Raw genomic sequence first — 22,239 nt, 5'->3', positions numbered from 1 at the left:
AAGCCATTCTGTCCCAGTCCTGGAGTAGAGGGACCCCCTTGGAGATATAGTCCTCGCACCTGGCCAAGGACAACCTCTATGTCCAGCCCAGAACTCCCAGGTGTCTTGGGGATCAGGGCACCCACATTTCAGAGCCATGAATGGACAGGGGTGCAGTGCTCACTGGGGACCTCGTCTTGTCCCCAGCCAAGTACCAAGGCTGCGGGGTCACACGCTGAGAGCCATGCCCCCCCCTCACACATGTGAATGCACCTGTACCTGAGCAGGCACATTCGTGCTCAAACAGCCAGGTTAACCTGTTCATGTGCACACGCCCATGTACACGGAGAACATGCACAGTCTCTGCGCCTACACAGCACAGGATCTCAGTGCCAGAGGTCTGTACTCTGCTCCCTGGCAGGGAGGCCTGGCCACCGCCCAGATGGCACATTCCTCAGGCCTTCCCTTCGCCTCTGGGCACTGACTTGTCCACTTAGGAGCTCCAGTGACTTCAGAACTTGGTATTCCTAGGAGCCCTCAGGAGGGACAGAAGATACTTCCTGGAGGCAGCATGTGACCCTGACTCATGGTCCCCTTGGGAACCAGAGCCCCATCATGAACGAGCTGGGCCAGGCCCATGCTGAGCCCCCACCTCCTCTCTGAGCAGCTCCCCTGACCAGCACACCTCATCGCATGAGCTGGATCCTCTGGGAGGCTTCCCACTGTCAGAACTGTGGCAACAGGGCTGTGAGGGGCACAGGCTAGACCCCCGTCCCCACTCCAACCCCCACATCCTCCATCCAGACCCCCTCCTTAGCCCAAGCCTTTGCAAGGACCCCACCCTGACTGGCGGAAGCCGTTACCCCCTCTTCAGGAAGATTTCTGGTCCCCTGGCTGTGTTGGCGGCTTCCTTGGGCTTTGGGGCCCTTGCTCCTGTCCCAGCAGCCCCATGGCTAATCTGATCCCTGAGTCCACCCCTTAAGGGTACCCAGCCCTGACCCCTCACCCGATTCCCTGGACCTAGAGGTGGAGGGTTCCCTTGCGTATGTGCACATTGGGGTGCCATGGAAGCAGGCTGGGTGGATGGGGTGGGGGTGACAAGCTAGGCTGAGATTGGGGGTGCTCCTTGGAGGCCCCTCAGAAGGGACGTCCCCCTAGGCAATCAGGTATACCCAGAGTTAGAGAGTGGATCTGTTTGTGGAATGGCGGCTCCATCACCCTGGGGCTGCCGGGGGGAGATTTTACCCAGACATCAGCACCCCCAGACCTGCCCAGGCTGCTGAAGCCTCTGCTGACCCCCAGCCTCACCACAGGCTCTGACCTGTCACCTCTGACTTCCTGCCCTCCACTGCCCAGCCCGCCAGGGCAGGCGAGGACAGGAGGCCAACCCCTCCCAGAGGCCCCAGGCCACGCCCCCTGGCCTGCATGACCTCGAGTGTATAAATACACCTGCCAGAAACCACACCCTGAGAACTCACACCTGCTCCGGACTGTGCGCCGCGTCTAGAAGAGCACACGCATCCCCCGAGACCCACTTGCCTGCGACAGAGCAGAGGGCACACCTGCCAGACCAGCACCACCAGGAAGCCCAGCCACTGGCAGTCAGCCCCGTGGAGGGACCCCTGCCTGGTGGAGCACAGGCTGGCCCAGCCCGGAGGACAGGAAGCAGCCGCTGCTGGGGCCTCACAGCCTGCTGGTGGCCAGCCAAGAGGATCATGCGCAGGCCTTGCTGACCCCCGGCCACCAGGTAAGGCCAGCTCAGCTGGCACCCGCCCCTCCCTCGTACAGGCTCAGGGGGCGGTACCTCTGGGGAGGGGCTGGGAATCTCAGCGCCAGGAACTGATTATGTGGTCCCCCCAGACTGTGCCAAGACCGCTGCCTAGCCTGTGGCCACCACTATCCCCAGAGCGTGGTGACATGTCATGTTGCAATGCTGGGAGCACTCGTGACATCACAGCAATGTCACTGTGATTCATGGCGGTCAGAGTCATCATGTAGCAACGCCCAGACCTTCACGACACATCACCACAAAGTCATTCCACCGGCCCACCTGGACTAACAAGCAAGTGAGGGTCAGGGTCACCTCTAGGGGGCCCTTCTGGGCTCCACGAAGTCTGTCCTTCATCTTCCTCCCTGTTCTCCTCTGGGCAGGACCCATGTGGCAGGGCAAGAGGCAGAGCTGAGCAGAGCCCCAGTCAGCAGGTAGGCCCCCAGAGCCTTGCCAGGGAGACAGAGGCAGGGTCTGCTGTGGAAATGGGACTGGGGCAGGAGGACGACAGCCTGTGTGACCCTGCAGGGTGAGGGTTCATCCCAGAGGATGGCTGGGGCTGCTCCACCTCTGCTTCTCAGGTTAAGGGCATCGCTAGGTCCTAGAGGCCAGCAGAAAGCCCTCATCACTAGCTAGACGAGCTGGCCCTACAGGTTTGGGCGAGGCTGGGAAACAAACCGTCCTCGGGACACTGGCCCCCACCCTGCTCAGGCCCTCCTCAACTTCCTGAAGCCTGCAGGCTTACCCTGGCCCCCGGAGTCCTGACCCTCACCCAGCCAGGCCTGGCACTGCCCGCCATACCGCTGCCCAAAAACCAGATGTGTACCAATCAGGTGTGCAAGCCGGTGGGATCCATGTTCAAACCCATCTCACCTGACTCCTCCAGTGAGAGCTCAGGTCCTGCTGACCTCTTGGCCAGGGGACCCTGGCTAAGTCACCAACCCTCTCGTGTATCCCATGACCCGGGCCCAGCCTGGCGGATCCCAGACGTCAATAGCCACTATTGTGGGTCATTGTTATCAACTTTATTTCTGTCCAGACAGCACTGCCAGGTAGGACAGGCCCAGCAGGAGGTGTCCACTGAACGGTCAGCACAACACCCTGTGCACATGGTCTTCATGCTTAGACCCTCTGTGGGCTGGCCAGGACTCGAGCACCCCCTGATGCTCACCCATCGTGGAATGTGAGGAGGTGGGGGAGGCAGGATGGCAATTTGAACAGAAAGACCTTGACTCTCATACAGAGGGGACTTTCTGGAGCTGCCCACAGGTGGGCAGTGTCCTCCCAGAGATTTTGGGGGCTGGTGCTAGGCAAGAGACATGAGGCGAGGGCAGCAGGAAAGGGGCAGCCTGTGATCACACACTGTGTTCTCCGTTTGTCCCACAGCTCAGAGTCGTGTCATTAGGACAGCAGGTGTGGCACGGCCATGTCAGCCCCCAGTCGGACCAGCCCTACTGCCCCAGCGCCCAGATCCCCCAGCACCCCTGGCTCAGAGAAGGTGGCTTCCCCCCTGGAGTGCTCCATCTGCTTCTCAGGCTATGACAACATCTTCAAGACGCCCAAGGAGCTCTCCTGCACGCACGTCTTCTGCCTGGAGTGCCTGGCCCGGCTGGCGGCCGCCCAGCCAACAGGCCGGCCCGGCGGCGAGGCTGTGCCCTGCCCATTCTGCCGGCAGCCCACAGCCGTGCCCGCTGCTGGGGCCCCTGCACTGCGCACCAGCCACCAGCTGCAGGCCAGGATGCCGGCACACCTGCGACGGGAGGAGCCCGTGTGGCTGGAGGGCACCAAGCTGTGCTGCTGCCTGCCGCCCTCCGTACCTGGCCTTGGAGAGCCTGGCATCGTGTGTGTGGATGTGGGCCTGAGCAAGCCTGCGGAGCCCACTGCGCCCACACCCGCCCCGGGCCCTGCCCGCCGCCAGGGCCGCCTGGCCCGCTGCTGGGCACGCTGCAGGGACTGGAGGCGTGTGGCGCTGGTCACGGCTCTGCTGCTCGTGCTCTTCTGTGTGGTGCTCTGGCCCGTGCAGTGCGCGCTCAAGACTGGGAACTTGCACTGCCTCCCCCGGCCCTCCACCACCATCACCACCGCCACTGCCTTCTCTTCCAGGCCCCTGGCTGACAACTAAGGTCAGCCACCTCTGCCCCGGCTCTAGCTGTGGGTCCCTGGCCCACAGCTGGTGTCACGGGTGTGCCAGCCATTAGGAGCCAGTCCCCTGGAGGAGCCCCAACATCTCCGAGGACCCCATATCCCATGCAGCTCACCTTCCCCCTACTCTGTGGGGCTGAATCCTGATGGCATGAACTAAAGGGTCCCTGAGACCTCCAAGAATCACAGGCTCCTATGTGTCCACTTTCCGAACCCCCATCATGGAGATAGCCTTGATGAGGCTGCCTCCCTATACACTGTGAATGACCTCTGTTAGCAGCCCTTTGCTGAGAAAGGAGAGCACTCACCATCTTTTTTATTCTCACATTTCACCCATGGCTCCTTCCCCAGGCCCCTTCCCCAAGTAGGGCTGGCCCCTTCTGTGGGTGGGTGTGCTAAGGGGGCACAGGGCAGTAGCAGGAGACCCAGTCCCCCAGTGCCCACCCCAAACTGTACATTTTTAAATAAAGTATTTTGTATCCACATTTGTTAAGGTATCCTCACCCTGTGTGCTCTCCTTCCCACACCACTGTGCTTTTCCCTCCCCATTTCAGAGAGCTTTGATCCAGAGGACACCCCTGCTGGACTGAAAGCCCTGCAACTCCTAGGGTGGATAGACCCCTAGGTTCTAGGGTGTCCAAGTCCTGCTCCCTCTGGGCTGTGGATAGGCTCCTCCTCCCCCAGAAGTGTGAGGCTCCCCCAAGAAGATGGGGAGGGCCCAGAGCAGCTGGAGTAGGGTAGGGATGGGCCTTCAGCATACAGAGCCCTCCCCCAACACCCCCCAGTATCCCCAAGAAGTCACAGCTCCACAGCCCTGCTGAGAGTCCCAACAAGAGGGCCCAGGGCCCCAGGACAGACCCCCTAGGATCTGAGGTCTAAAGATGCACAGAAGCCAAGGTGGCGACAACTAGTGGGCCCCGAAGATCCTGAAGACCTCCAGCAGACCGCCCTGGGCAGGGCCTGGCTGCTCAAACGGTGAAGTGAAGGGCATGAGCGAAGGGCAGGAGTCCTGCCAAACCCATGGCCACTGGCACCAGTGCTTGTTCCTGCTATGAGCCGTGGGAATCCTTCACCACCAGTGAGCCAGGCTGGTTCTGGATCCCAGGCCTCAGACTCCTCATCCCAAAGCTCAATGCTCCCTGCTCCTACTAGCTCTGGCTGGGCTCAGGGAGATCCTCAAGAAGCTGGGCCCCAGGCCCCAACAAAGACACAGAACTGAGAAGGAGTGGTTTTATTGAGGATACCACAGAGCCACAGGACCATCCGTGACAGGAGGGTGTGAGCACAGACTACATGTCAGTGACATCACACCCACCACACACCAGTCATGCACACGTGTGAGCCTCAGGCACATGAGCACCTCACATGCACCTACACTGTGGGCAGCTCGGAAGCCACGGTGGGGGCTTGGGACAGGGAGGGCAGGCACAGATGCCAAGGATGGCTACAGTCAGGTCAGGCACAGACCCACCCCTTGCTCACTGGTCAGTCATGTCACACATACAGGCCAATACCCAAACGTAGCACACACAGGGTCAGAGGTGGTCACTGTGTTGTGCAGGTGGTGACTGGTGGCCTCCCATACCAAGACAAGCCCCTGAAGCCCTGCCTCCCCCTCCTCCCTCACCTGGGAGCCCCAGAAAGGGCAGGGACACTAGCGTGTCCGACTGCCTCTCCCCATTTCTAGGCTTCCAGGACCAATTAGGAGGATCTGAGGGCTCGGGGACTCTTCTTCCCCCCAGCACTCCCCCCCAGCGCCAGTCTGTTCTGCCCTAAACACAGTCCTTCTGAGGAAGGCGAAGCCTCCAGCGTGGCTCCAGCGCCCCCTCCCCGACCCGGGGTGCACAGACGAGGGATCCCCTCAGCGCGGGAGGCCTTGAAGGTTCTCATACACGCCGCAGGGGGCCTCCGCGGTCCTGCGGGGCAGAGACAGGGTTTGGTCTGCACCCGCGCGGGACCCCGCCCCGGGTGCCCCCCCTACGACCTCCCCGCTCCCGGGGTGGGGGGGGGCACTGCCCGGCCCCCCCACCCTGGGACCCAGGCCTGGTCCAGTTCCCCGACGACCTCCCCACTCCCGAGGCGGCACAGCGTGGCCCTCTTATCCCGGGACCCCGGCCCGGTCCAGCTCCGCGACGACCCCACTCACGCCGCCGCCCGAGGCAACGCGGGTCCAGCGCTGTGGCCGGAATCCTGCGACCTGACGCCCACATTCAGGTAGTCGCGCTCCCCCGGCGGCTGGCGGGGGGAGGTGGGGCCGCCGGTCACCATGGTGATGGCCGTGCAGGCCCCACCCCCGCCCGGCCCCGCCCCCACCCCACCTGCTCGCGCAGGCGCCGCTGCTCGTCCTGGATGTACCGCTGCAAGGCCAGGTACACGAACTTGTACTGCGCTTCGGTCTGCACCATTCCCGAGCGCTGCCGCCGCACCAGCTGGATGGTCTTGGGAACGTCGATGTCGCAGTCCAGACCTGGACACAGCGCGCTCAGGGCCGGGAGGACGGGGCGGGGCTGGACAGGAGGGGCGGGGGCCTGCGGGGGGCCGGGGCTGGACAGGAGGGACAGGGCTGGACAGGAGGGGCGGGGGCCTGCGGGGGGCCGGGGCTGGACAGGAGGGGCGGGGGCCTGCGGGGGGCCGGGGCTGGACAGGAGGGACAGGGCTGGACAGGAGGGATGGGGGCCAGCGGGGGGCCAGGGCTGGACAGGAGGGGCAGGGGCCAGCGGGGGCCGGGGCTGGACAGGAGGGACAGGGCTGGACAGGAGGGGCGGGGGCCTGCGGGGGGCCGGGGCTGGACAGGAGGGACAGGGCTGGACAGGAGGGGCGGGGGCCTGCGGGGGGCCGGGGCTGGACAGGAGGGGCGGGGGCCAGCGGCGGCTGGGACTGGACAGGAGGGGCGGGGCCAGCGGGGGCGGGGGCTGGACAGGAGGGGCGGGGGCCAGCAGGGGCCGGGGCTGGACAGGAGGGACAGGGCTGGACAGGAGGGATGGGGGCCAGCGGGGGGCCAGGGCTGGACAGGAGGGGCAGGGGCCAGCGGGGGCCGGGGCTGGACAGGAGGGACAGGGCTGGACAGGAGGGGCGGGGGCCTGCGGGGGGCGGGGCTGGACAGGAGGGGCGGGGTCAGTGGGGGACTGGGGCTGGACAGGAGAGACAGGGCTAGAAAGGAGGAACGGGGGCCAGCAGGGGGCCGGGGCTGGACAGGAAGGACGGGGCTGGACAGGAGGGACAGGGGCCAGCAGGGGGCCGGGGCTGGACAGGAGGGGCGGGGGCCAGCGGGGGGCTGGGGCTGAACAGGAGGGGCTAGGGCCGGCGTGGGTGCCGCGGGCTCACCCTGCCTGCGGATAGTGTCCACCAGGATGTCAATCACGATGATGGTGCCAGTGCGACCGATGCCGGCGCTGTGGGGACGGAGCGGGAGGCCTGTGGCGAGTGTAGGGGAGGAGGCCGTGGCCCTGCCCCGGCTGGACCTGCACTGCCCGCCTACCCCGTCCCCGATCGCACCTGCAGTGCACCACGATGGGTCCGGCTCCCGGCATGCTGCTCTGGGTCCTGTTCACCTCTTCCAGGAAGCCAAGGACGCCAGATGGCTCTGCCGGGACCCCATGGTCTGGCCAGCTGAAGTAGTGGTAGTGCTTCACTGTGCGCCGTGGCTCTTCCTGGGCAGGGCGGGCTGGTGAGCCGGGCCAGTCTGGGAGTTCCCAGGTGGGGCCAAGCCGGGGGTGGGGTGGGGGGTAGGGGGGTGTCAGAGTGGAGCTGCTGTGACCCCTCATCCCTGGGGATCAGAGGGCACAGGGCAGGAACCTGCAGAAGGCAGGCAGGATTTGCCAGAAGGAATGACCAGCAGGTTCAAGGCCCAGCAGATGGGGATGGGAGGGAACTATAGGGTTCAGAGCCTGGGGGCACTCAGATAGCTCCAGGTGGGCTCGGGCCCCTGGGGAAAGGAAGAGGGAGCAACAGGGTGACAGGTTTAGGGACAATGAACTCTATTTGGGAAAAGCCAAGTGTGAGGGGCCTGCAGGGCCCCCCAGGTGGTTAGACATAAGAAACCAGGTAGAGATGGGGGGCCTGGGAAGGGATCTGTTCCTGCCACAGAAACAGGCACCACTGGCATATAAAAGTCATTGACTCTGCTGAGGTGGCCCATGGAGAGAGTAGGGAGGGAGAGGCCATGTGGATATGAGGTCACCCTGGGGCCAGGGAACTGGGACCTGGGGGCCTAGGGTTGGGAATGTCACCTGCCTGTGAACACTGCCCCGTAGCGCCCAGGCCAGGACTGTGCCCACTGTCCCCACTGGGTTAAGGAACCTGAATTCCATCAAGGCCAGTAGGATTGGGTGGGGCCCCATGAGGGGGTTCTCCCAGGACAGGGCTTCCTCACCCCCAGTGCAGACCTGTGGACTTCTACCACTGTGACTCTGACCCTGCATGCCTTGTGGCCCTCTGGGCTCACCTGATCTGGCCGCCACACCTGCAGTTCCCGCACACAGTAGCCCTGGGCCTGGTACTCAGCCAAGTTGCAGATACGTACACAGCCATATTCTTGGCTGCCATGCAGCTCTGGCCAGTATCGGAAACATTTGTTCTGGGAGGAGGGTGCATTGCATCAGCTGTGCTGAAAGACCACCAGCACCCTTGTCCCTTATGCCCTATGGGGATTTGCATATGCATACACAGGGGCCTTCCAGAGTCCTCCCACCCCCTACCAGCATCCCGAAGGATGAAGGAGAAGCAAGACAGCATCAGCCACCAGCACAAGTCCACGTGAGCACATGATGGGGAGGGGGCTGTCCAAGCTCCTACCCGGCCTCGCTCCACCTCCCTTGTGGCCATGACAATGACCCGTGTATTCTCCTGGTATACCATCGCCCAGAAGGCAGCCACTGTGGTTTGCAGACAGCCCTGGGTGGCGATGTATACCTTGCCCAGTCCATGACCTGGCTTCGCCTCTGGATCACTCTGTAAGGGGGTGGGGGTCAGGTGTCCACTCTTTACAGGATTTAAAGTGCAGAGAACAATGCAAATCTATGCAAATGATGTACAATGTAGCACCAGGTGGTTCACAAGCAAATCAAAGCAGCACCACCAGGTGCCTCGCACATGGCCCCTCCTGCCCTAGGCTAGGGAGGAGCTTAGGACCAATATTTAGTCCAGCCCATTCTGAGAACCCCTTGGAAACTGCCACAGCCCCTCTCTCCCAATCATGTCTCCTGTCCTGCCAGGGTCCATGATCCCTGGGGGACCCAGATCTTCCTGAGCCTGTCAGCAAGAGCTCTAGATTCATCATAGAGGGATAGGGTGACTGGTATGTAGCCAAACATGGCTCAGGTTGTCCTATGTGATCCATGCTAGGCTCTACATGCAGCTGGCCACTCACACGTGTCTCTTGCACACCCACCCTGATGTAGTTGGCATTGATGTAGTCTGCTCCAGGCACATTGTCGTCCACATCATGCAGAGTGACACGGGTGGTATCAACTGGGAAGGGGAAGATGCTGCTCAGGTTCCCAGAGGAGGAAAAAATAGACCCCACCTGCCTCCTTGCCTGGGGACCCCACGCTGAGCAAGATGAGGGAGGGAGGGGCTCTGAATGTGCAGAAGGCAGAGTCACACTGGTGGTGGGAACCCATGCGGCCTCAGCCCACACAGGGCTCCTCCTCGCCAGATCGGTCCTGCCCCCAGTGTGGCCCCGCGCTTGGCCCTCACAGGGAAGGATGTTCTTGTAGCGATTCTTGGGCTTGTTTTCCAATCGCTGTCCCTCTTTCCGGGGATATAGGAGCCGACATTCCTGCTGCTGCAGCATCTAGGGGAGGGGTCATGGAAGCCTCAGTCTGTTGTTCCCCAGAGCCTTCCACAACCATCCTTCCTGTCCTGACCCTCCCCCCCGACCCCCCCTCCGCCGCTGGCCCTGGTCCAAGCCCCAAAGGATGGGAGTCTGTGGGAGAGTGAACAGTGGTGAGGGGGGCGGGCACCTCAAACTCTTCCCAGAAGCCCTGCTTGGCCTTCTCACTGGCATCAGCAGCCCTGTTGAGCTCCTGTACTCGGCTCTCGATGCTTGCGGCATTGATCCTCGTGGCCTTGAGGGGCTGGCCGGGAGAGGATGCGTCCCTTAGCAGGGCCCAGCAGACCCCACAGCGCCTTCCCCCGGGGCAGCTACCCTGGCCCCACACCCTTTCCCCTGGGTACCGGGGTCCCTTGGGCCCTCCCCACCCCAGAGGTGAAGCTCACTCTGGGTCCCAAGGCATCCCCTGGGCTCTGGGCATACCTGCTTGAGATGAACCACAATCCCCGACTTCTCCACCATGGGGTTCTTCCTGTAGCGCTCCACCAGGTCTCTGAGGGTGTCGAACCGTTCCCCACCTCCTATGTCATACTTCCCATCTGGCTGTGGGGGCGGCAATGAGGGGCCTGGCCACGACCCCCTCCCCTGAGTCACACCCACCCCTGCTACCACCTCCCACCTGGAAGTGGATCATGATGTGTGTGACCCGTGGCCGGCGGTCTTCCTTGTCTGGCTGCTGTGTGAACACAGACAGCACGAAGTCCCCAGGCTTGCTCTGACTCTCCCGTACCAGGAAGGTACCTGGACGTCCTTTTTCCATCAGCAGCTGCTCGGCCTCCTTGCCAGACAGGTGCCCATGGTACCACCTGGCCCAGGGTGTGGGGTTCGTGGGGGACACAGGTGAGATGGGGCTTTGGCCTGGCTGGGTGAGGGGACACAGACCCACATGCAGCCAGAAGGCTCCAAGCCAAGACAGAGGGAGACGGACAGACCCACCCAGATCCCCTCACCCAGGCCAGCCTGTCTACCCTGCCCTACTCTCTGACTCTCCCTACCTAGGAGCAGGCAAGCAGAAGGCAGGACAGGTGGGGCCTGCAGGGCCAGAGGTGGCCACCAGGTGGCAGCCTGGCTCCAGCAAGGAGGGTCAGGGCCACCTTCCTAGACCAGCCCCACAGCCCCACCACCCCTCCCTGGCAGATGCAGTTCCTTCAGGTCTCAGCAGTGCAGGTCGGGAAACTGAGGCTGGATGAAACCGTTCACCTGAGTCACCAGCCAGGAGGGTGGGCATACGACTGGCTGCAGGGCTCCAGCTGCTCACGCTGACCCAGGGGACATGAGTCTCAAAACCCCAGGGGACGGCAGCATGCAGGACTCCCTCAGCTTTGCTGCAGCGGTGCCCAAGCCTGGCCCTGAGCCGTGGAGCACAAAAGAAACCAGAGGCCTTGCCCAACAGGCCCTGCCCCAGGACATCTGCATGCACATGGTCACAAACACCCAGATGTCTGCTGCTCACCGCTCAGATATGGGGTCCTGGCAGCCCAGGGGGTGCCTGAGCTCAACGGGGGCCCCGCTGCGCTCACGGAGCAGCCCCCCATGCTGGCCTGTGTAGTGCTGCACCAGCTCCGCCAGCGTGGCAAACTTCTCCCCACCGTAAAGATCATAGTAGTCGCCTGTGTTTTGGATCTTGACGTGGGTCACTTCGTCATGGCGCCTAGAAGGGCAGGGACACCAGTCACTGTCATGGATGTGTGTGGGGGAGGCATGCTCCCACCAACCCCCTTCTTCCCATCACCACCCTCAGCTTCCAGAACAGTCCTTGAGCTTTTCCTGTGCTGTTATCTCTGCCTCTGTGGTTCCCCTGCCAGGAAGAGCCAAGGCCAGGCCCTTCCCCATCCAGCAAGCCTGAGAGCCCCCCCGCACCTCCCCGGCTGGTGGGTAACCCACCCCCCGCTGTCCCCCTGTGCCGTCAGGACTGGACTTGCAGACCACAGGCCAGACTCTCCCTGAGCCTGGAGGCAGACACTGAAGCGACCCTCCGTGACCCAGACCACCTGCCTGGGGACACGGCCCCCAGGATGGCCTCTCCAGGCCTCGCAGCACAGGAAGCTATGAGGGAAGGCTCAGGGGAGAACCTCAGTCTCCAAAGTGAGAGAAGTCCATCCTGACAACTAGCCTCAGGCCCACCTGCTGCCTCAGTTTAGCAGAGAAACTGGAAAGATCTAGAGCCACCCCAGCAGATCACCACTCTTTCCCACAGACTGACCCCTTCCCATCCAGGGCCAACACAAGTCTGGCTGTCCACTCTGCTGCTTGCAGCCCCTCCCCATCCCTGTCTCCACACAATGGGCCTTTCATGGCCTCTGGCCAGACCCTCAGTGGGCAGCACCCCCAGGAGATGGGGTCATAATCATGGGCCATTGAGGCCCCCTGCCCAACACACCAGAATCCTCAGAGGGCAGGAGGGAGGTCCTGCCAACTCCCCAACCTCACTGAGCCCTTCTAAACGATTCCCTCCTGTCCAGAAGCCACCTGGCCAGGAATGCCTGCTTCCCCCCATCCTTGCCAACCTGTTGGCTCCCCACCCCTGGTGGGGATGCTGACTTCCTAGGGTGGGGGTACTGATCCCCACCTGTCCCCCAGCTTAGGGTGTTGGAATCCCTTGAGCCTCCTGGAGCCTCAGGCCTGTCCACACCAGGCTGCATCACCCATCCACCTTCACCCACCTGACAGACAATGTGAAGCCTCCCGGGCAGCTCTTGCTGGGTCTCGCCAGGAAGCTCCCGTGCTGGCCCCTGGATAGGAGCAGCTTCTCTGCCTCAACTCCACTGATGTTGGGGTGAAACCACCTGGAATGAAGACCACAAGTTGGCTATCCCAGAGAGCTAGGATGTACCCTGTATCCCCCCAGCCCCACCCAGAGTCCTGGCCCACACCCAACCTCCACCTGGTGCCTGCTGTGGGCCTCGTGCTTACCACCTTCCATGGTCTGAGGTCTGTGGGGAAGGAGGTGGAGCTATGGGGTCCCAGGGATATAGATGAGCAGAAACTTTCCTACAGCTGGAGGGTGGGTGGGGTGACCACCACCATCAGGATCCTCACCTTTTTTTTTTAAGATTTTATTTATTTATTATTCATGAGAGACATAGGGAGAAAGAAGCAGAGACATAGGCAGAGGGAGAAGCAGGTTCCTGACAGGGAGCCCTTTGTGGGACTCGATCCCAGAACTCCGGGATCACGCCCAGCCGAAGACAGGCGCTCAACCACTGACCCACCCAGGTGTCCCAGGATCCTCACCTTAAACTCTGTGCCTGGTCCTTCTGGCCCTGTCAGGGCATCCCAGCTTGGCCAAAGGCACTCGGGGAGCCCCAGTGTCACCAGGGCTTCCTTCCTGCCTTTATAGCCCCATGAGCAGACCCTGTCCACTCTATGCCTCCAGGCGTGGTATTGGCCACCACCTTCTCTCATGGGGCACATGCTGCAACCTCAAGGACGGCTTCCCCAGCCCTGGCTCTCCTCAGAGAGCCGCAGGACTAGCTGTTTTCTGCTCCGCTGACCCACAAGCACAAGGCTGAGAGAGCCCTCTCACTTCTTCTTTCCTGCTTACTCTGCCTTATTTTTCTCATAGTATTTGTCACCTCCTTGACATACAGGATGTATTATTGGCTTACTGTCTATCTCCCACTCAAGCATTTAAGCTCCAAAGGACAGAGACTGTTCTGCCTGGGTATTAATGAATATGCCTGAATTAAGAAATGAATGAAAAGGGGGGTACCCAGGTGGCTCAGTCAGTGAAGCTTCTGACTCTTGGGTTTGGCTCAGATTGTGATTTCAGGATTGTGAGATCGAGCCCCCTGTTGGGCTCTGCTCTCAGGGGCAAGTCCGCTTGAGACCCTCCTTGTCCCTCTGCCCCTCCCTCCACTCCTGCTCTCTCTCTAAAATAAATAAATAAAATCTTAAAAAAAAAAAAAAAAGAAGAAGTGAATGAATAAGTAAATGGATGGCAGGGGTACAGGTGGATGGGTGGCCTACACCTGAGAGGAGGGTCAGGACAGCTGGCAGGTTCCGCCACCTGTGGAGCCCAATACAGGCTGAGTCCTGTTGGTGAAGGACTAGAGGGGCTGCAACCCTGCCTCCACCCCCCAGCCCTGCCTCCCTGGGACTGGCCAGAGGGACTAGCCAGGAGGGCCCTTGCTCAGGGCTGTGGATGAGGCCACAGCCAAGACCATAGCTGCTATGTTCTTTACCCTGGTAGCTCTGATGTCCCCTCTCAGGGCAAGCTTTTTTTTTTTTTTTTTTTCAGGGCAAGCATTTAAAGCTCAGGTTTATTTTATTTTTATTTTTTGAAGATTTTATTTATTTATTCATGAGAGACACACAGAGAAAGGCAGAGACATAGGCAGAAGGAGAAGCAGGCTCCATGCAGGGAGCCCGACATGGGACTCGATCCCGGTTCTCCAGCCAGGATCATGCCCTGGGCCGAAAGCAGATGCTAAACTGCTGAGCCACCCAGGGATCCCCCTAAAGCTCAGGTTTAAATCTGACCCAAGAGATAGGAGCAAAGACGATCCTGCCCTGTAGAAATCTTTCTAGAATGGAAATCAGACCACATGTCTAAAGCCCCCTGGATCCCTCCCTCTGGGTCTTCTCCTCCTTCAGGGCCTGTCCTAACTCCTCTAAGGAGCCATCTGTGCACACAGTCTATACCTGTATGTCCCACACAGCAGCTTCCATGTGAATGTAAATGAATTAAAATTCAACAAAATCAAACCCGGTTCCTTGGTCACACTGCTACACTTCACTGCTGAGAGCCACATGTGGCTGGCAGACACTGTTGACAGTGCAGGTAGGAAACGTTTCCATCACCACAGAAAGCTCTGGTCTGTGCTGGTCTGCAAGCTCGTCCTTGCCTGAGTCCTCACAGGTCTGTTCCCCTCTGCCCTCCAGCCCCACTGAGACCTCAGCTCTCAGAGTGTCATCTGTCTCCAGGGCCTGTGGTCAGGCCTCTGTCCTCAGCAGCACCTGACAGACACGGGTGGTTATGCCTCCTTCTAGAAATATTTCTCCAGAATTCCACACTGCCCAGCTCTTCTGCTTTCCCTGGCTAGAACCCTCTGCTGGGCCCTCCTCTTTCTGACCTCTCAACGTCAGACTCCCCACCTGAGCCCAGCATGTGTCGACACATCCATGTGCCTTCTATACCTCTCACCCCACGTGGGATCTGAGCCTCAAACTCACAAATACTTCTTGGTATCTCTCTTTGGAAAGGTAACATTTCTATCTTTCATTTGCAAAATTTAAAACTCCTGGCCATGCCCATAAACCATAGTCCTCACTCAGGGAAGGGGACACCACTCACTCATAGCTCAGGTCACCAACCTGCAGCCCCTCGGTGCTCTCTTCTCCAGCAGCCTTGTGCCCTATCTTCCAAATGCACAGAACCAACTGCCTGTGCTGGGCACGGTGTATAGTCCCTGCATTTCCCTGCAGCCCCACTGCTCCCCTACCTTGTTTTTTTTTTTTTTTTTTTTAAGATTTTATTTATTTATTCATTAGAGACACAGAGAGAGAGGCAGAGACACAGGCAGAGGGAGAAGCAGGCTCCATGCAAGGAGCCTGATGTGGGACTTGATCCCAGGACTCCAAGATCACGCCCTGAGCCAAAGGCAGATGCTCAACCGCTGAACCACCCAGGCGTCCCTCCCCTACCTTGTTAACAGCCCATAGACACATACACAATTTGTGTTTATCACCTTGTGCCTTCACTGAGGGCAGGCTCCCCAGGGTCCATGTGTTGATTCAGAGAGGCCTGGAAGCCCAGATGACCTGCCCAGGGCCACCTGGCCTGAGTAACACTCCTGTTCACACTTTCCCTGGGGGAATCAGGGACAGGGCCATCCAGGTACTTCCTGGACTTGGCCTGAGACTACTGCTTTGAGGTCCCTCCCACACTGGCTTGTGGGGGAGCCAGACCTGGGGCAATTTTTGGTCAAGTGGTCCGGCAGCTGAGGCTGCCAGGGAAGGCTTCCTAGAGGCGGAGATGCCATGTGGTGACCTCCAGAGCTGGTCACAGGAAAGTGGGCGGCGAGACCACCAGGAACAGGGCAATGGCTTTCTGCTGTCCTTGAACCGTGATGAGACAGCGTGGGGTGGTGGTGGGGGGAGGACTAGAACCCAGAAGAAAGCTTCCAACCCCCTCCACCCTGGGCCACCTACTCTGTTGAACCACATCCTGTGCCCAGATGCCCCCTCCCCCCAGCCCCAGCAGGCAGCCTCCGATTCCAGTTCAAGATGGGCAATGCCCAGAGTGTGGGGGCAGGGATGGAGGGTGGAGGCCCAGAATCAAAGCCACAGAGAGGGGTGAAGGGCACCTTGGTGTCCTTTCAAGGATTCTCAATCATACTTTCCGTCCCCCTTGCCTCCCCACAAACTGTCACTGGGTCTATCAGGTGGAAATCTTCAGGGGTGGGGCGTCCTGAGAACTTGCAGCCACTCCTACCAACGCGCTCCAGAATCTCAGGCTGAGGCAGGGCCTCACATCCCCCTAGCCAGACCTGGAGGTGGAGCTGGGTGCCCAGCAGGCCAGTGAGGCTTGCTGCCCCTGGCTACAGGGGTGGGAGGTGGTAGGGAGGCTACAGGTGCCCATCTCTAATCCCTGGACCCTCTCTGTGCCAGAGCGCTCCCTGCCCTGTGACGGGTCAATGACTCAGCTCTGCCTTGGTGATGCGGCCTTGCGGTCCCAGGGAGGGGAGGTAGGTAGGGTGAGCAGCACATACTGGGCTTCCCACAGGTCCAATGGCCTGGCACCCTCAGGCCCGCTGGACCCAGTCAGTGCTCAGGAACCCAGGAACAGACCAGGCCACCTAACCAATCAGCTTGAACCCATGCTGGCCACTGGCTGGCCTCACTCCCTGCACAGCCTTGCTGCAACCCTGGGACCCTGGGAGGCATGCGATACAGATGCTGGACACCCCGCAGGGCAAACACTGTCGTGGTGATGGGGCGTACACAGGCCAGTGGAGGGGGTTCCAGGCGTGAGGACTCTAGAGCACACGCAGTGTCCTTCCCCTCTCCCTGTTCCCAGCCCCCAAGAGGAAACCAAACCAAGGTCTGCCTGTCCTATAGAGAACTAAACTAATCAGAGGTGCACTTTCCTCTCCAAGCCTGGGAGCAGAAGGAGAGGTGGAGGGGGTGCAGCAGGCCCACCACCCCATCGAGGGATCCAGCCCTTCCCAGGTACCAGTACTAAGACACCTGCACCCAGCCCTGCCCCACAGAGAACAGTGCCCATTGACCCGCAAACCACAGGGCCACAGGAAGGGGACATGACGTGGGGGCGGACACAGGGGGATCGACTGTACTGCCCAGGCCTGATAGGGGTGCAGGCCATAGAGTGACCTCCAGATGGTCACCATGGGGTGGGGCAGAGAGGGGCTGGCAAGGGCAGACAGAGCCCCACCCGGGGCTTTCCCAGGCTGGCACAAGGTCACATGCACATGACACAGATGTGGCCTTCGCTGAGCACCAGGCTGAGGCTGAGGGGAGCCTGAGGGGTCATCCCAACCAGACATCTAAACCCCCTCCTCCCCAAATTTGGGCTGTTATCGACAAATTCCTGAGATCCGACTGAGTTCCGATATTTCTGAGCCTACAAGGGCTTATGACCTTGGTGGAGGCCAGTGTGCCTCGTGCATCCCTCCTAGGGATACTGGGACCCTCGTTACTGAGCTGTTGCTGGCGGGAGACGGGTAGAGACAGGGGTCTCTGCCTGGGGCTGCGGACCTTGCCCAGGCAGGGAGACACCCTGTGGACCTTCAGATCAGAACTTGTCTAGCTCCTCACGGATTGAGCATGGCCCCTCCTGTGACCTCTGGCTTCAGCAAGCCCCCAGTGATGTGTCTCCCACTTGTTTCCCCCACACACAACCCGACATCCCCATGCAGGCTAAGAGTCTGAGCTCACACACGTGTGTGCACATACCCATAGAGCAGGGACCCACAGAAAGGGCAGGGTGGACCCACTTCTTGTCACAGTTCCCATTTTTGCCTCATCCCGGAGGCTGGAAGCTGGCCTGACCTGTGGCTACTTAGGCTCTCAGTCCCCACCAGGGAGCTTGGCCTCACACCTGGCCCTTAGGAGGGTCTGGAGGAAAGATGAGTCCAGCCACAGAGGGCTGGTCCTTGTGACTAGACCCTCAGGAGCCCTATTGCCCTGGGTTTTGGGCCTAAGGAAGGCAGAGTGACCCACACCTGGCAGGATAGAAGCCCAGTGGCCAAAAGGGAGCCTGGAGCAGGGCAAGGGGCACAGGGGAGGGAGAGTGGGAAGGTCTGCCCATTCTAGGCTCCAACCCCTGCCACCCACCCCTGTAGGGGCCCTTCTGGTCCCTGGGGTTGGAGTGCTTCTGACCTCCACCCAGGCCACCCCTGCCCCCCTTTTGGAAAGAGTCCTTTCCAGCTGCCTCCTGGGCCTGGGGCCCTGGTGTGGGGCCCTGGCTGGACAGAGAGGTCTCGCCAAGAGGTCTGGCCTGGGGGCAGGTCTCCGCGCTACCCGTCGGTGCCCGTCGGGCCGGGCACCGCCCGAAGCGCATCTCCAGGGGTCGCAGGGTCGAGCCACCTAGCGGCCCTGGCTCACCTGCGCGAGGTCATGTCTGCTCCGAGCCCGGTGCCTGGCGGGTCCGGACGGCCGCGCCCTCGAGCCTCGGAGAGAAGGCCCCGCCCCCCGGAGCCCCGCCCCCCGGAGCCCCGCCCCCGGAGCCCCGTCCCGGGACTTCCTTAAAGGCGCCGCGCCCGCACGTGTGCCCTGTGCGGGAGAAGTTGGGATGAAAGCAACAGTCTTCGAGGGCATCAGACTTCAGAACCAGGGGATCACGCGGCCATTCCGGGCTCGGAGGGCGAGGTTGCGGGGCGGCCGGGACCGAGAGGCCCTCAGCCTGGCCGGGGCGTGAATGTCCCAAACCCCGCGTGTCCCAGGCCCCATGGGCTTTTCCTGCATTGTCTCCTTAGTGTGTGTGTGGGGGGGGGAGGGGGGTGCGGAGCTGGACGAGGAGACCCCTGAGGGACGGAGGCGGGATCCAGTGTGATGACCAGGGAGCCCCTTCTCCATCCTCCTACCGTGGGGGGCTTCCCTCCTTCCCTTCCTCCCTAAGTGGTGCTGACACACCCTTCACCTGTGCTCCAGCTGCGCTTCCCACCATCAGCTTGTTCCCAGCCCAGCCCCCACTGGCCAAACCACCTGCTCCTAAGCCTGTTACTGGGAGCAGCACCCTAATTCCTCTGGACTCTCAACCTTGAGACTCATTAGGAACATCAAGGCCCTCTCCTGTCCACCTCCCCTCTACCACTTCTTCAGGAGTGGTACAGCAAGGCATGGAACCTTCTGCAGCTTCCAACCCTGAAGCCCAGATCCCCAGCCACCCTACTGGCCCACCATGGACAGAGGGGCAGTGCTTCCTGCCTGGGATACTTTCTCTCCTACACACTCAGGTCACTTCACCTAGCCACCTGAGGGCTCAGCAGCAATTGCCCTGAGAGCCTCTCCTTCTGGAAGCATCAACTCCAAGATACTCCTGGTCCTCCTGGCCCCACTGGCCCAACTTCTCCTTGACCTCCTGGTATGAGAGCCTCTTCTCCCCTCACTTGACTCCCAGAGCAGCCCACCGGCTCCCATATGTTCAGTGTGCCCTCCACCTAGTACTGCATGGCTTCCTGAACTCCATTCGGTTGGATCTTAGCTCCTCAAGCTGAGCACCTCCAGATGCGTCAGGGTGGCAGCCACCCAGGTGCCCCAGTGCCTGCATTAGTGCCCTGCCCCCCCCGCCCCCACCCACTACAGGCCTATCCACTCTGCTCCAAAATCCCTCTCTTCTCCCTGTCTTTCTTGGGCCTCAGTACCCTGTCCTACACAGCAGGAATGCTCTCATAAAGTCTGACCAACTCTGGTTCAAAGCCCTCCTGGAGCTTCCTACAGCTCTTCAGACAGATCCCCAGGCTAACCAGGCCCTGCAGGGTCTGTCGTGCCTATCTTCACCTGCTCCCACCACCCTGATAGTCGGCTTCTCTATCCTCCAGCTGTTTGGGCTGGCCCTGCACTTCCTCCTGCTCAGATCACTTCCGTTTAGCCGCAGGACACTTGCACTGAGGTACAGATACCTCCTGCCCTACCTCAGGCCTTCACACCCTTGCTCTAGCAACTTCCTCACCCTCAGGCCTGGGTCTGAGCTCCAGGTTTTCCTGGACCTTCCCTGGAGCCTCAGGCTAGTCCTGCCCCTTGTAAGCATCTTCTCCTGTCTATCCTTCCTCAGCATCTTGGGGTTCAGAGCCACGCTCCTTCCCTTTCCCAGCACCTGACAACTGACTGGCATACACTAACACAGCATGCATTCCACACATGTCTCCTGAACAAACAAGTTAAGGAATAATGGATTAAAATGTGAATGTGCATGGGCTAACAGGTCACCTGGGTGCAGAGTGCATGTTTTTTTTTGTTGTTGTTGTTTCCTTATATTCATTTTCTACCTTTTTTCTATTAACAACAATAACAAAAAGAACATTTAGTTATCCTTTATAAAGGTCACGAGTTTCAGAGAGAAGGCCACTCAACTCTCCTTTTCCCCTGATCCTTGTTAGAGGTTCACAGACACTGTGGGGCTGGTCGGTCATAGCTCCACAGGACCAACCCATGTCAGGGACTCCTACTTAGGGTCTCCCAGTAGGGCCAATAGTCACCCTCCCAGCTAGGCCAATGAAAAGGGTGTGTGCCCTACCCACCCACCCACCCTGGCTGCACCTCCAGGCCCCCCACCCTCCTGTCCTTAGTACAACCAGACCACTCTCCTCACAGTTCCCCTTCCCATCCAGTGCTCACATACAGATGTAGAGGACATGTGTGCAGACACACACATGCACATGGGCACCACCCCCATCCAGAACAGTGTGCATTCTGCGAAAAGCAGCCCTACACCCCAGTGCAAGGCCCTTTGCTCCATCCAGAGCCTCCTAAGGAAGCTTGGAGCCTGTGCTGTATCACAAAGCTGAATAAAAAAAACAAAACAAAACAAAACAAAACACCAAAGCTGAATAAGAAGCCACAAGAGAGGAGGCAGCCAGGTCAGTGATCACTCGGCCAGGCAGGGCTCAGGGGTGGTGTTGGGTGTGGACAGATGCCAGCACCTCTTTTAAAGTGTTCAGACTTTATTTCACGGTGATTGACACAGACACAGACACAGACTGTAGTTAGTAACATGACATATGGGGGTCCCTCCAGCCTTTGGGCTCACTGGCCCATTCACCACTGTGGGAGGGTTAGGGCTGCCACCCCCACAGGACAGGGGGTGGGGGACAGGTGAGATGGGGTGTAACATTGCAGTTTTCTCTGCTGCCTCTACACTCACCCCTTGGCCTTGGTATTGGACAATGACACCCCTCACACCAGTGCTTGCTGTGGTGTGTGGACTCAGGAGACCTTGGGGCAGGACAGGAAGGATGATGGCCCTGTCATCGCAGGTGTCAAATGAAATCAATGCACAAAGGTTGGTGGTCAGACCTGGACATCCATCCTTGAGAGGGGGATGGCAGCTGGCCAAGCCAAGAGGCATGGTCGTCAACCACATCACATAGCAGCTCTGCTCCCTCTCAGGGCTCCTACTGGGACCTGGGGTCTCAGGGAGAGGACACAGCTATGTCCAAGGTGGCTGAGTAGACAGGCAAGGCCAGCTAAGGGCCAAGGTGCCCTGACCAGGTCTGGGCCTGGCCTCTGTTCTCCAGCACTCAGGGACTGGTGGACATAGTTGAAGGAAGGGGAAGCACAGCCCCAACAGTAACATTGCTTCTAAGTCACAGTATTGGCACAGGAGGCCTGGGAGGAGGCCGTGTGGGCTCGAGGCTAGCCCTGGCCTACAGCACACGCAGTGGGCAAGAGCAGCTCAAGTGGGAACCTGGAGAGACCCCTTAGGATTTGTGTGGAAGAAGGGCCCCCTCAAGCCCCAGCAGCACCTCCCTGCTCTGGGGACACAGTGGACACACAGGGAGGCCCAGCAGAAGGGGCTGAGACAGTGGGCCAAGGTGGAGGCGCACATCCTGAGGCTGCTGCTGGTCAAGCCCTTCAAGCTGCCTGCGCCAACTCCCCTGCAAGTCCCGAGACAGAGTTTATCTCTGTAGCTTGTCTGCTTGGACGGTAGGGAGGCTGGTCCAGCAGTCCCTCTGGCCAACACATAGGCAAGAAAACCATATCAAAAAAGCAATGAATTTACAAAAATAGAAAATAATGACAACGGGGTAGGTAGTGGACTGTGTTGTATGTCATGGGGCGGCACAGGGTCGGAGCTCTGGCTTGGTGACAGCATCCTCCAGCAGGTGCAGTGGGCGCTGCCCCACCACCACATCCCGCAGGCAGCCCACAAAGCCCGTGCCATAGGCCTTGGGCAGGGCCTGGCCTATGGGCAGCTTCTCCAGGCCACCTGCAGGAAGACAGGAGGAAGACCGCCCGGTGTGACAAAGGGATGGGCAGCCTGGAGCACCAGCCAGCAGAGAGACCCGCCCATACTAGAAAGACCAAGTGAATTACCTGGGGCCTGTTGGTGCCC

The 22,239-nt window shown here is 60.3% G+C and overlaps 2 protein-coding genes across 21 annotated transcripts in view; one reads left to right on the top strand and one right to left on the bottom strand.

Annotated features, from left to right (window-relative positions):
* Positions 1 to 1,585: 1,585 nt before the first annotated feature.
* On the top strand, positions 1,586 to 4,374 carry RNF223 (ring finger protein 223). Of its 2 annotated transcripts, none has more exons than XM_025427597.3 (2): positions 1,586 to 1,726; positions 3,134 to 4,374. In XM_025427597.3, the coding sequence occupies exon 2, from the start codon at positions 3,174 to 3,176 to the stop codon at positions 3,867 to 3,869; it is 696 nt and encodes a 231-aa protein (XP_025283382.1). In that variant the 5' UTR covers positions 1,586 to 1,726; positions 3,134 to 3,173; the 3' UTR covers positions 3,870 to 4,374. The 2 variants fall into 2 exon arrangements, with proteins under 2 accessions (XP_025283382.1, XP_048966423.1); XM_049110466.1 differs by lacking the exon at positions 1,586 to 1,726 and adding an exon at positions 1,737 to 2,181.
* A 731-nt stretch (positions 4,375 to 5,105) lies between these two features.
* The window catches only part of AGRN (agrin), a 49,620-nt gene continuing 32,486 nt past the window's right edge, over positions 5,106 to 22,239 (bottom strand). For 7 of the 19 annotated variants that reach the window (XM_049110449.1, XM_049110450.1, XM_049110451.1 and 4 more), the window contains 10 exons: positions 9,853 to 9,889; positions 9,587 to 9,683; positions 9,279 to 9,358; positions 8,684 to 8,839; positions 8,334 to 8,465; positions 7,385 to 7,539; positions 7,214 to 7,281; positions 6,208 to 6,356; positions 6,036 to 6,124; positions 5,106 to 5,805 (listed from right to left, as the gene is read on the bottom strand). In XM_049110449.1, coding sequence (XP_048966406.1) covers positions 5,751 to 5,805; positions 6,036 to 6,124; positions 6,208 to 6,356; positions 7,214 to 7,281; positions 7,385 to 7,539; positions 8,334 to 8,465; positions 8,684 to 8,839; positions 9,279 to 9,358; positions 9,587 to 9,683; positions 9,853 to 9,889 — 1,018 coding nt within the window. In that variant the 3' untranslated portion in view covers positions 5,106 to 5,750. Of the gene's footprint in view, positions 5,806 to 6,035; positions 6,125 to 6,207; positions 6,357 to 7,213; positions 7,282 to 7,384; positions 7,572 to 8,288; positions 8,840 to 9,278; positions 9,359 to 9,586; positions 9,684 to 9,852; positions 9,967 to 10,145; positions 10,266 to 10,341; positions 10,529 to 11,175; positions 11,374 to 12,385; positions 12,509 to 18,290; positions 18,364 to 20,791; positions 22,114 to 22,239 lie in introns of those variants that run through there. The other 12 variants (XM_049110457.1, XM_049110459.1, XM_049110460.1 and 9 more) reach the window with 6 other exon arrangements.

Source organism: Canis lupus, chromosome 5, assembly GCF_003254725.2.
Source record: "Canis lupus dingo isolate Sandy chromosome 5, ASM325472v2, whole genome shotgun sequence".
NCBI lineage: Eukaryota > Metazoa > Chordata > Mammalia > Carnivora > Canidae > Canis > Canis lupus.
The sequence above is the reverse complement of the archived record's forward strand: the minus strand, read 5'-3'. Positions and strand labels throughout refer to the sequence as shown.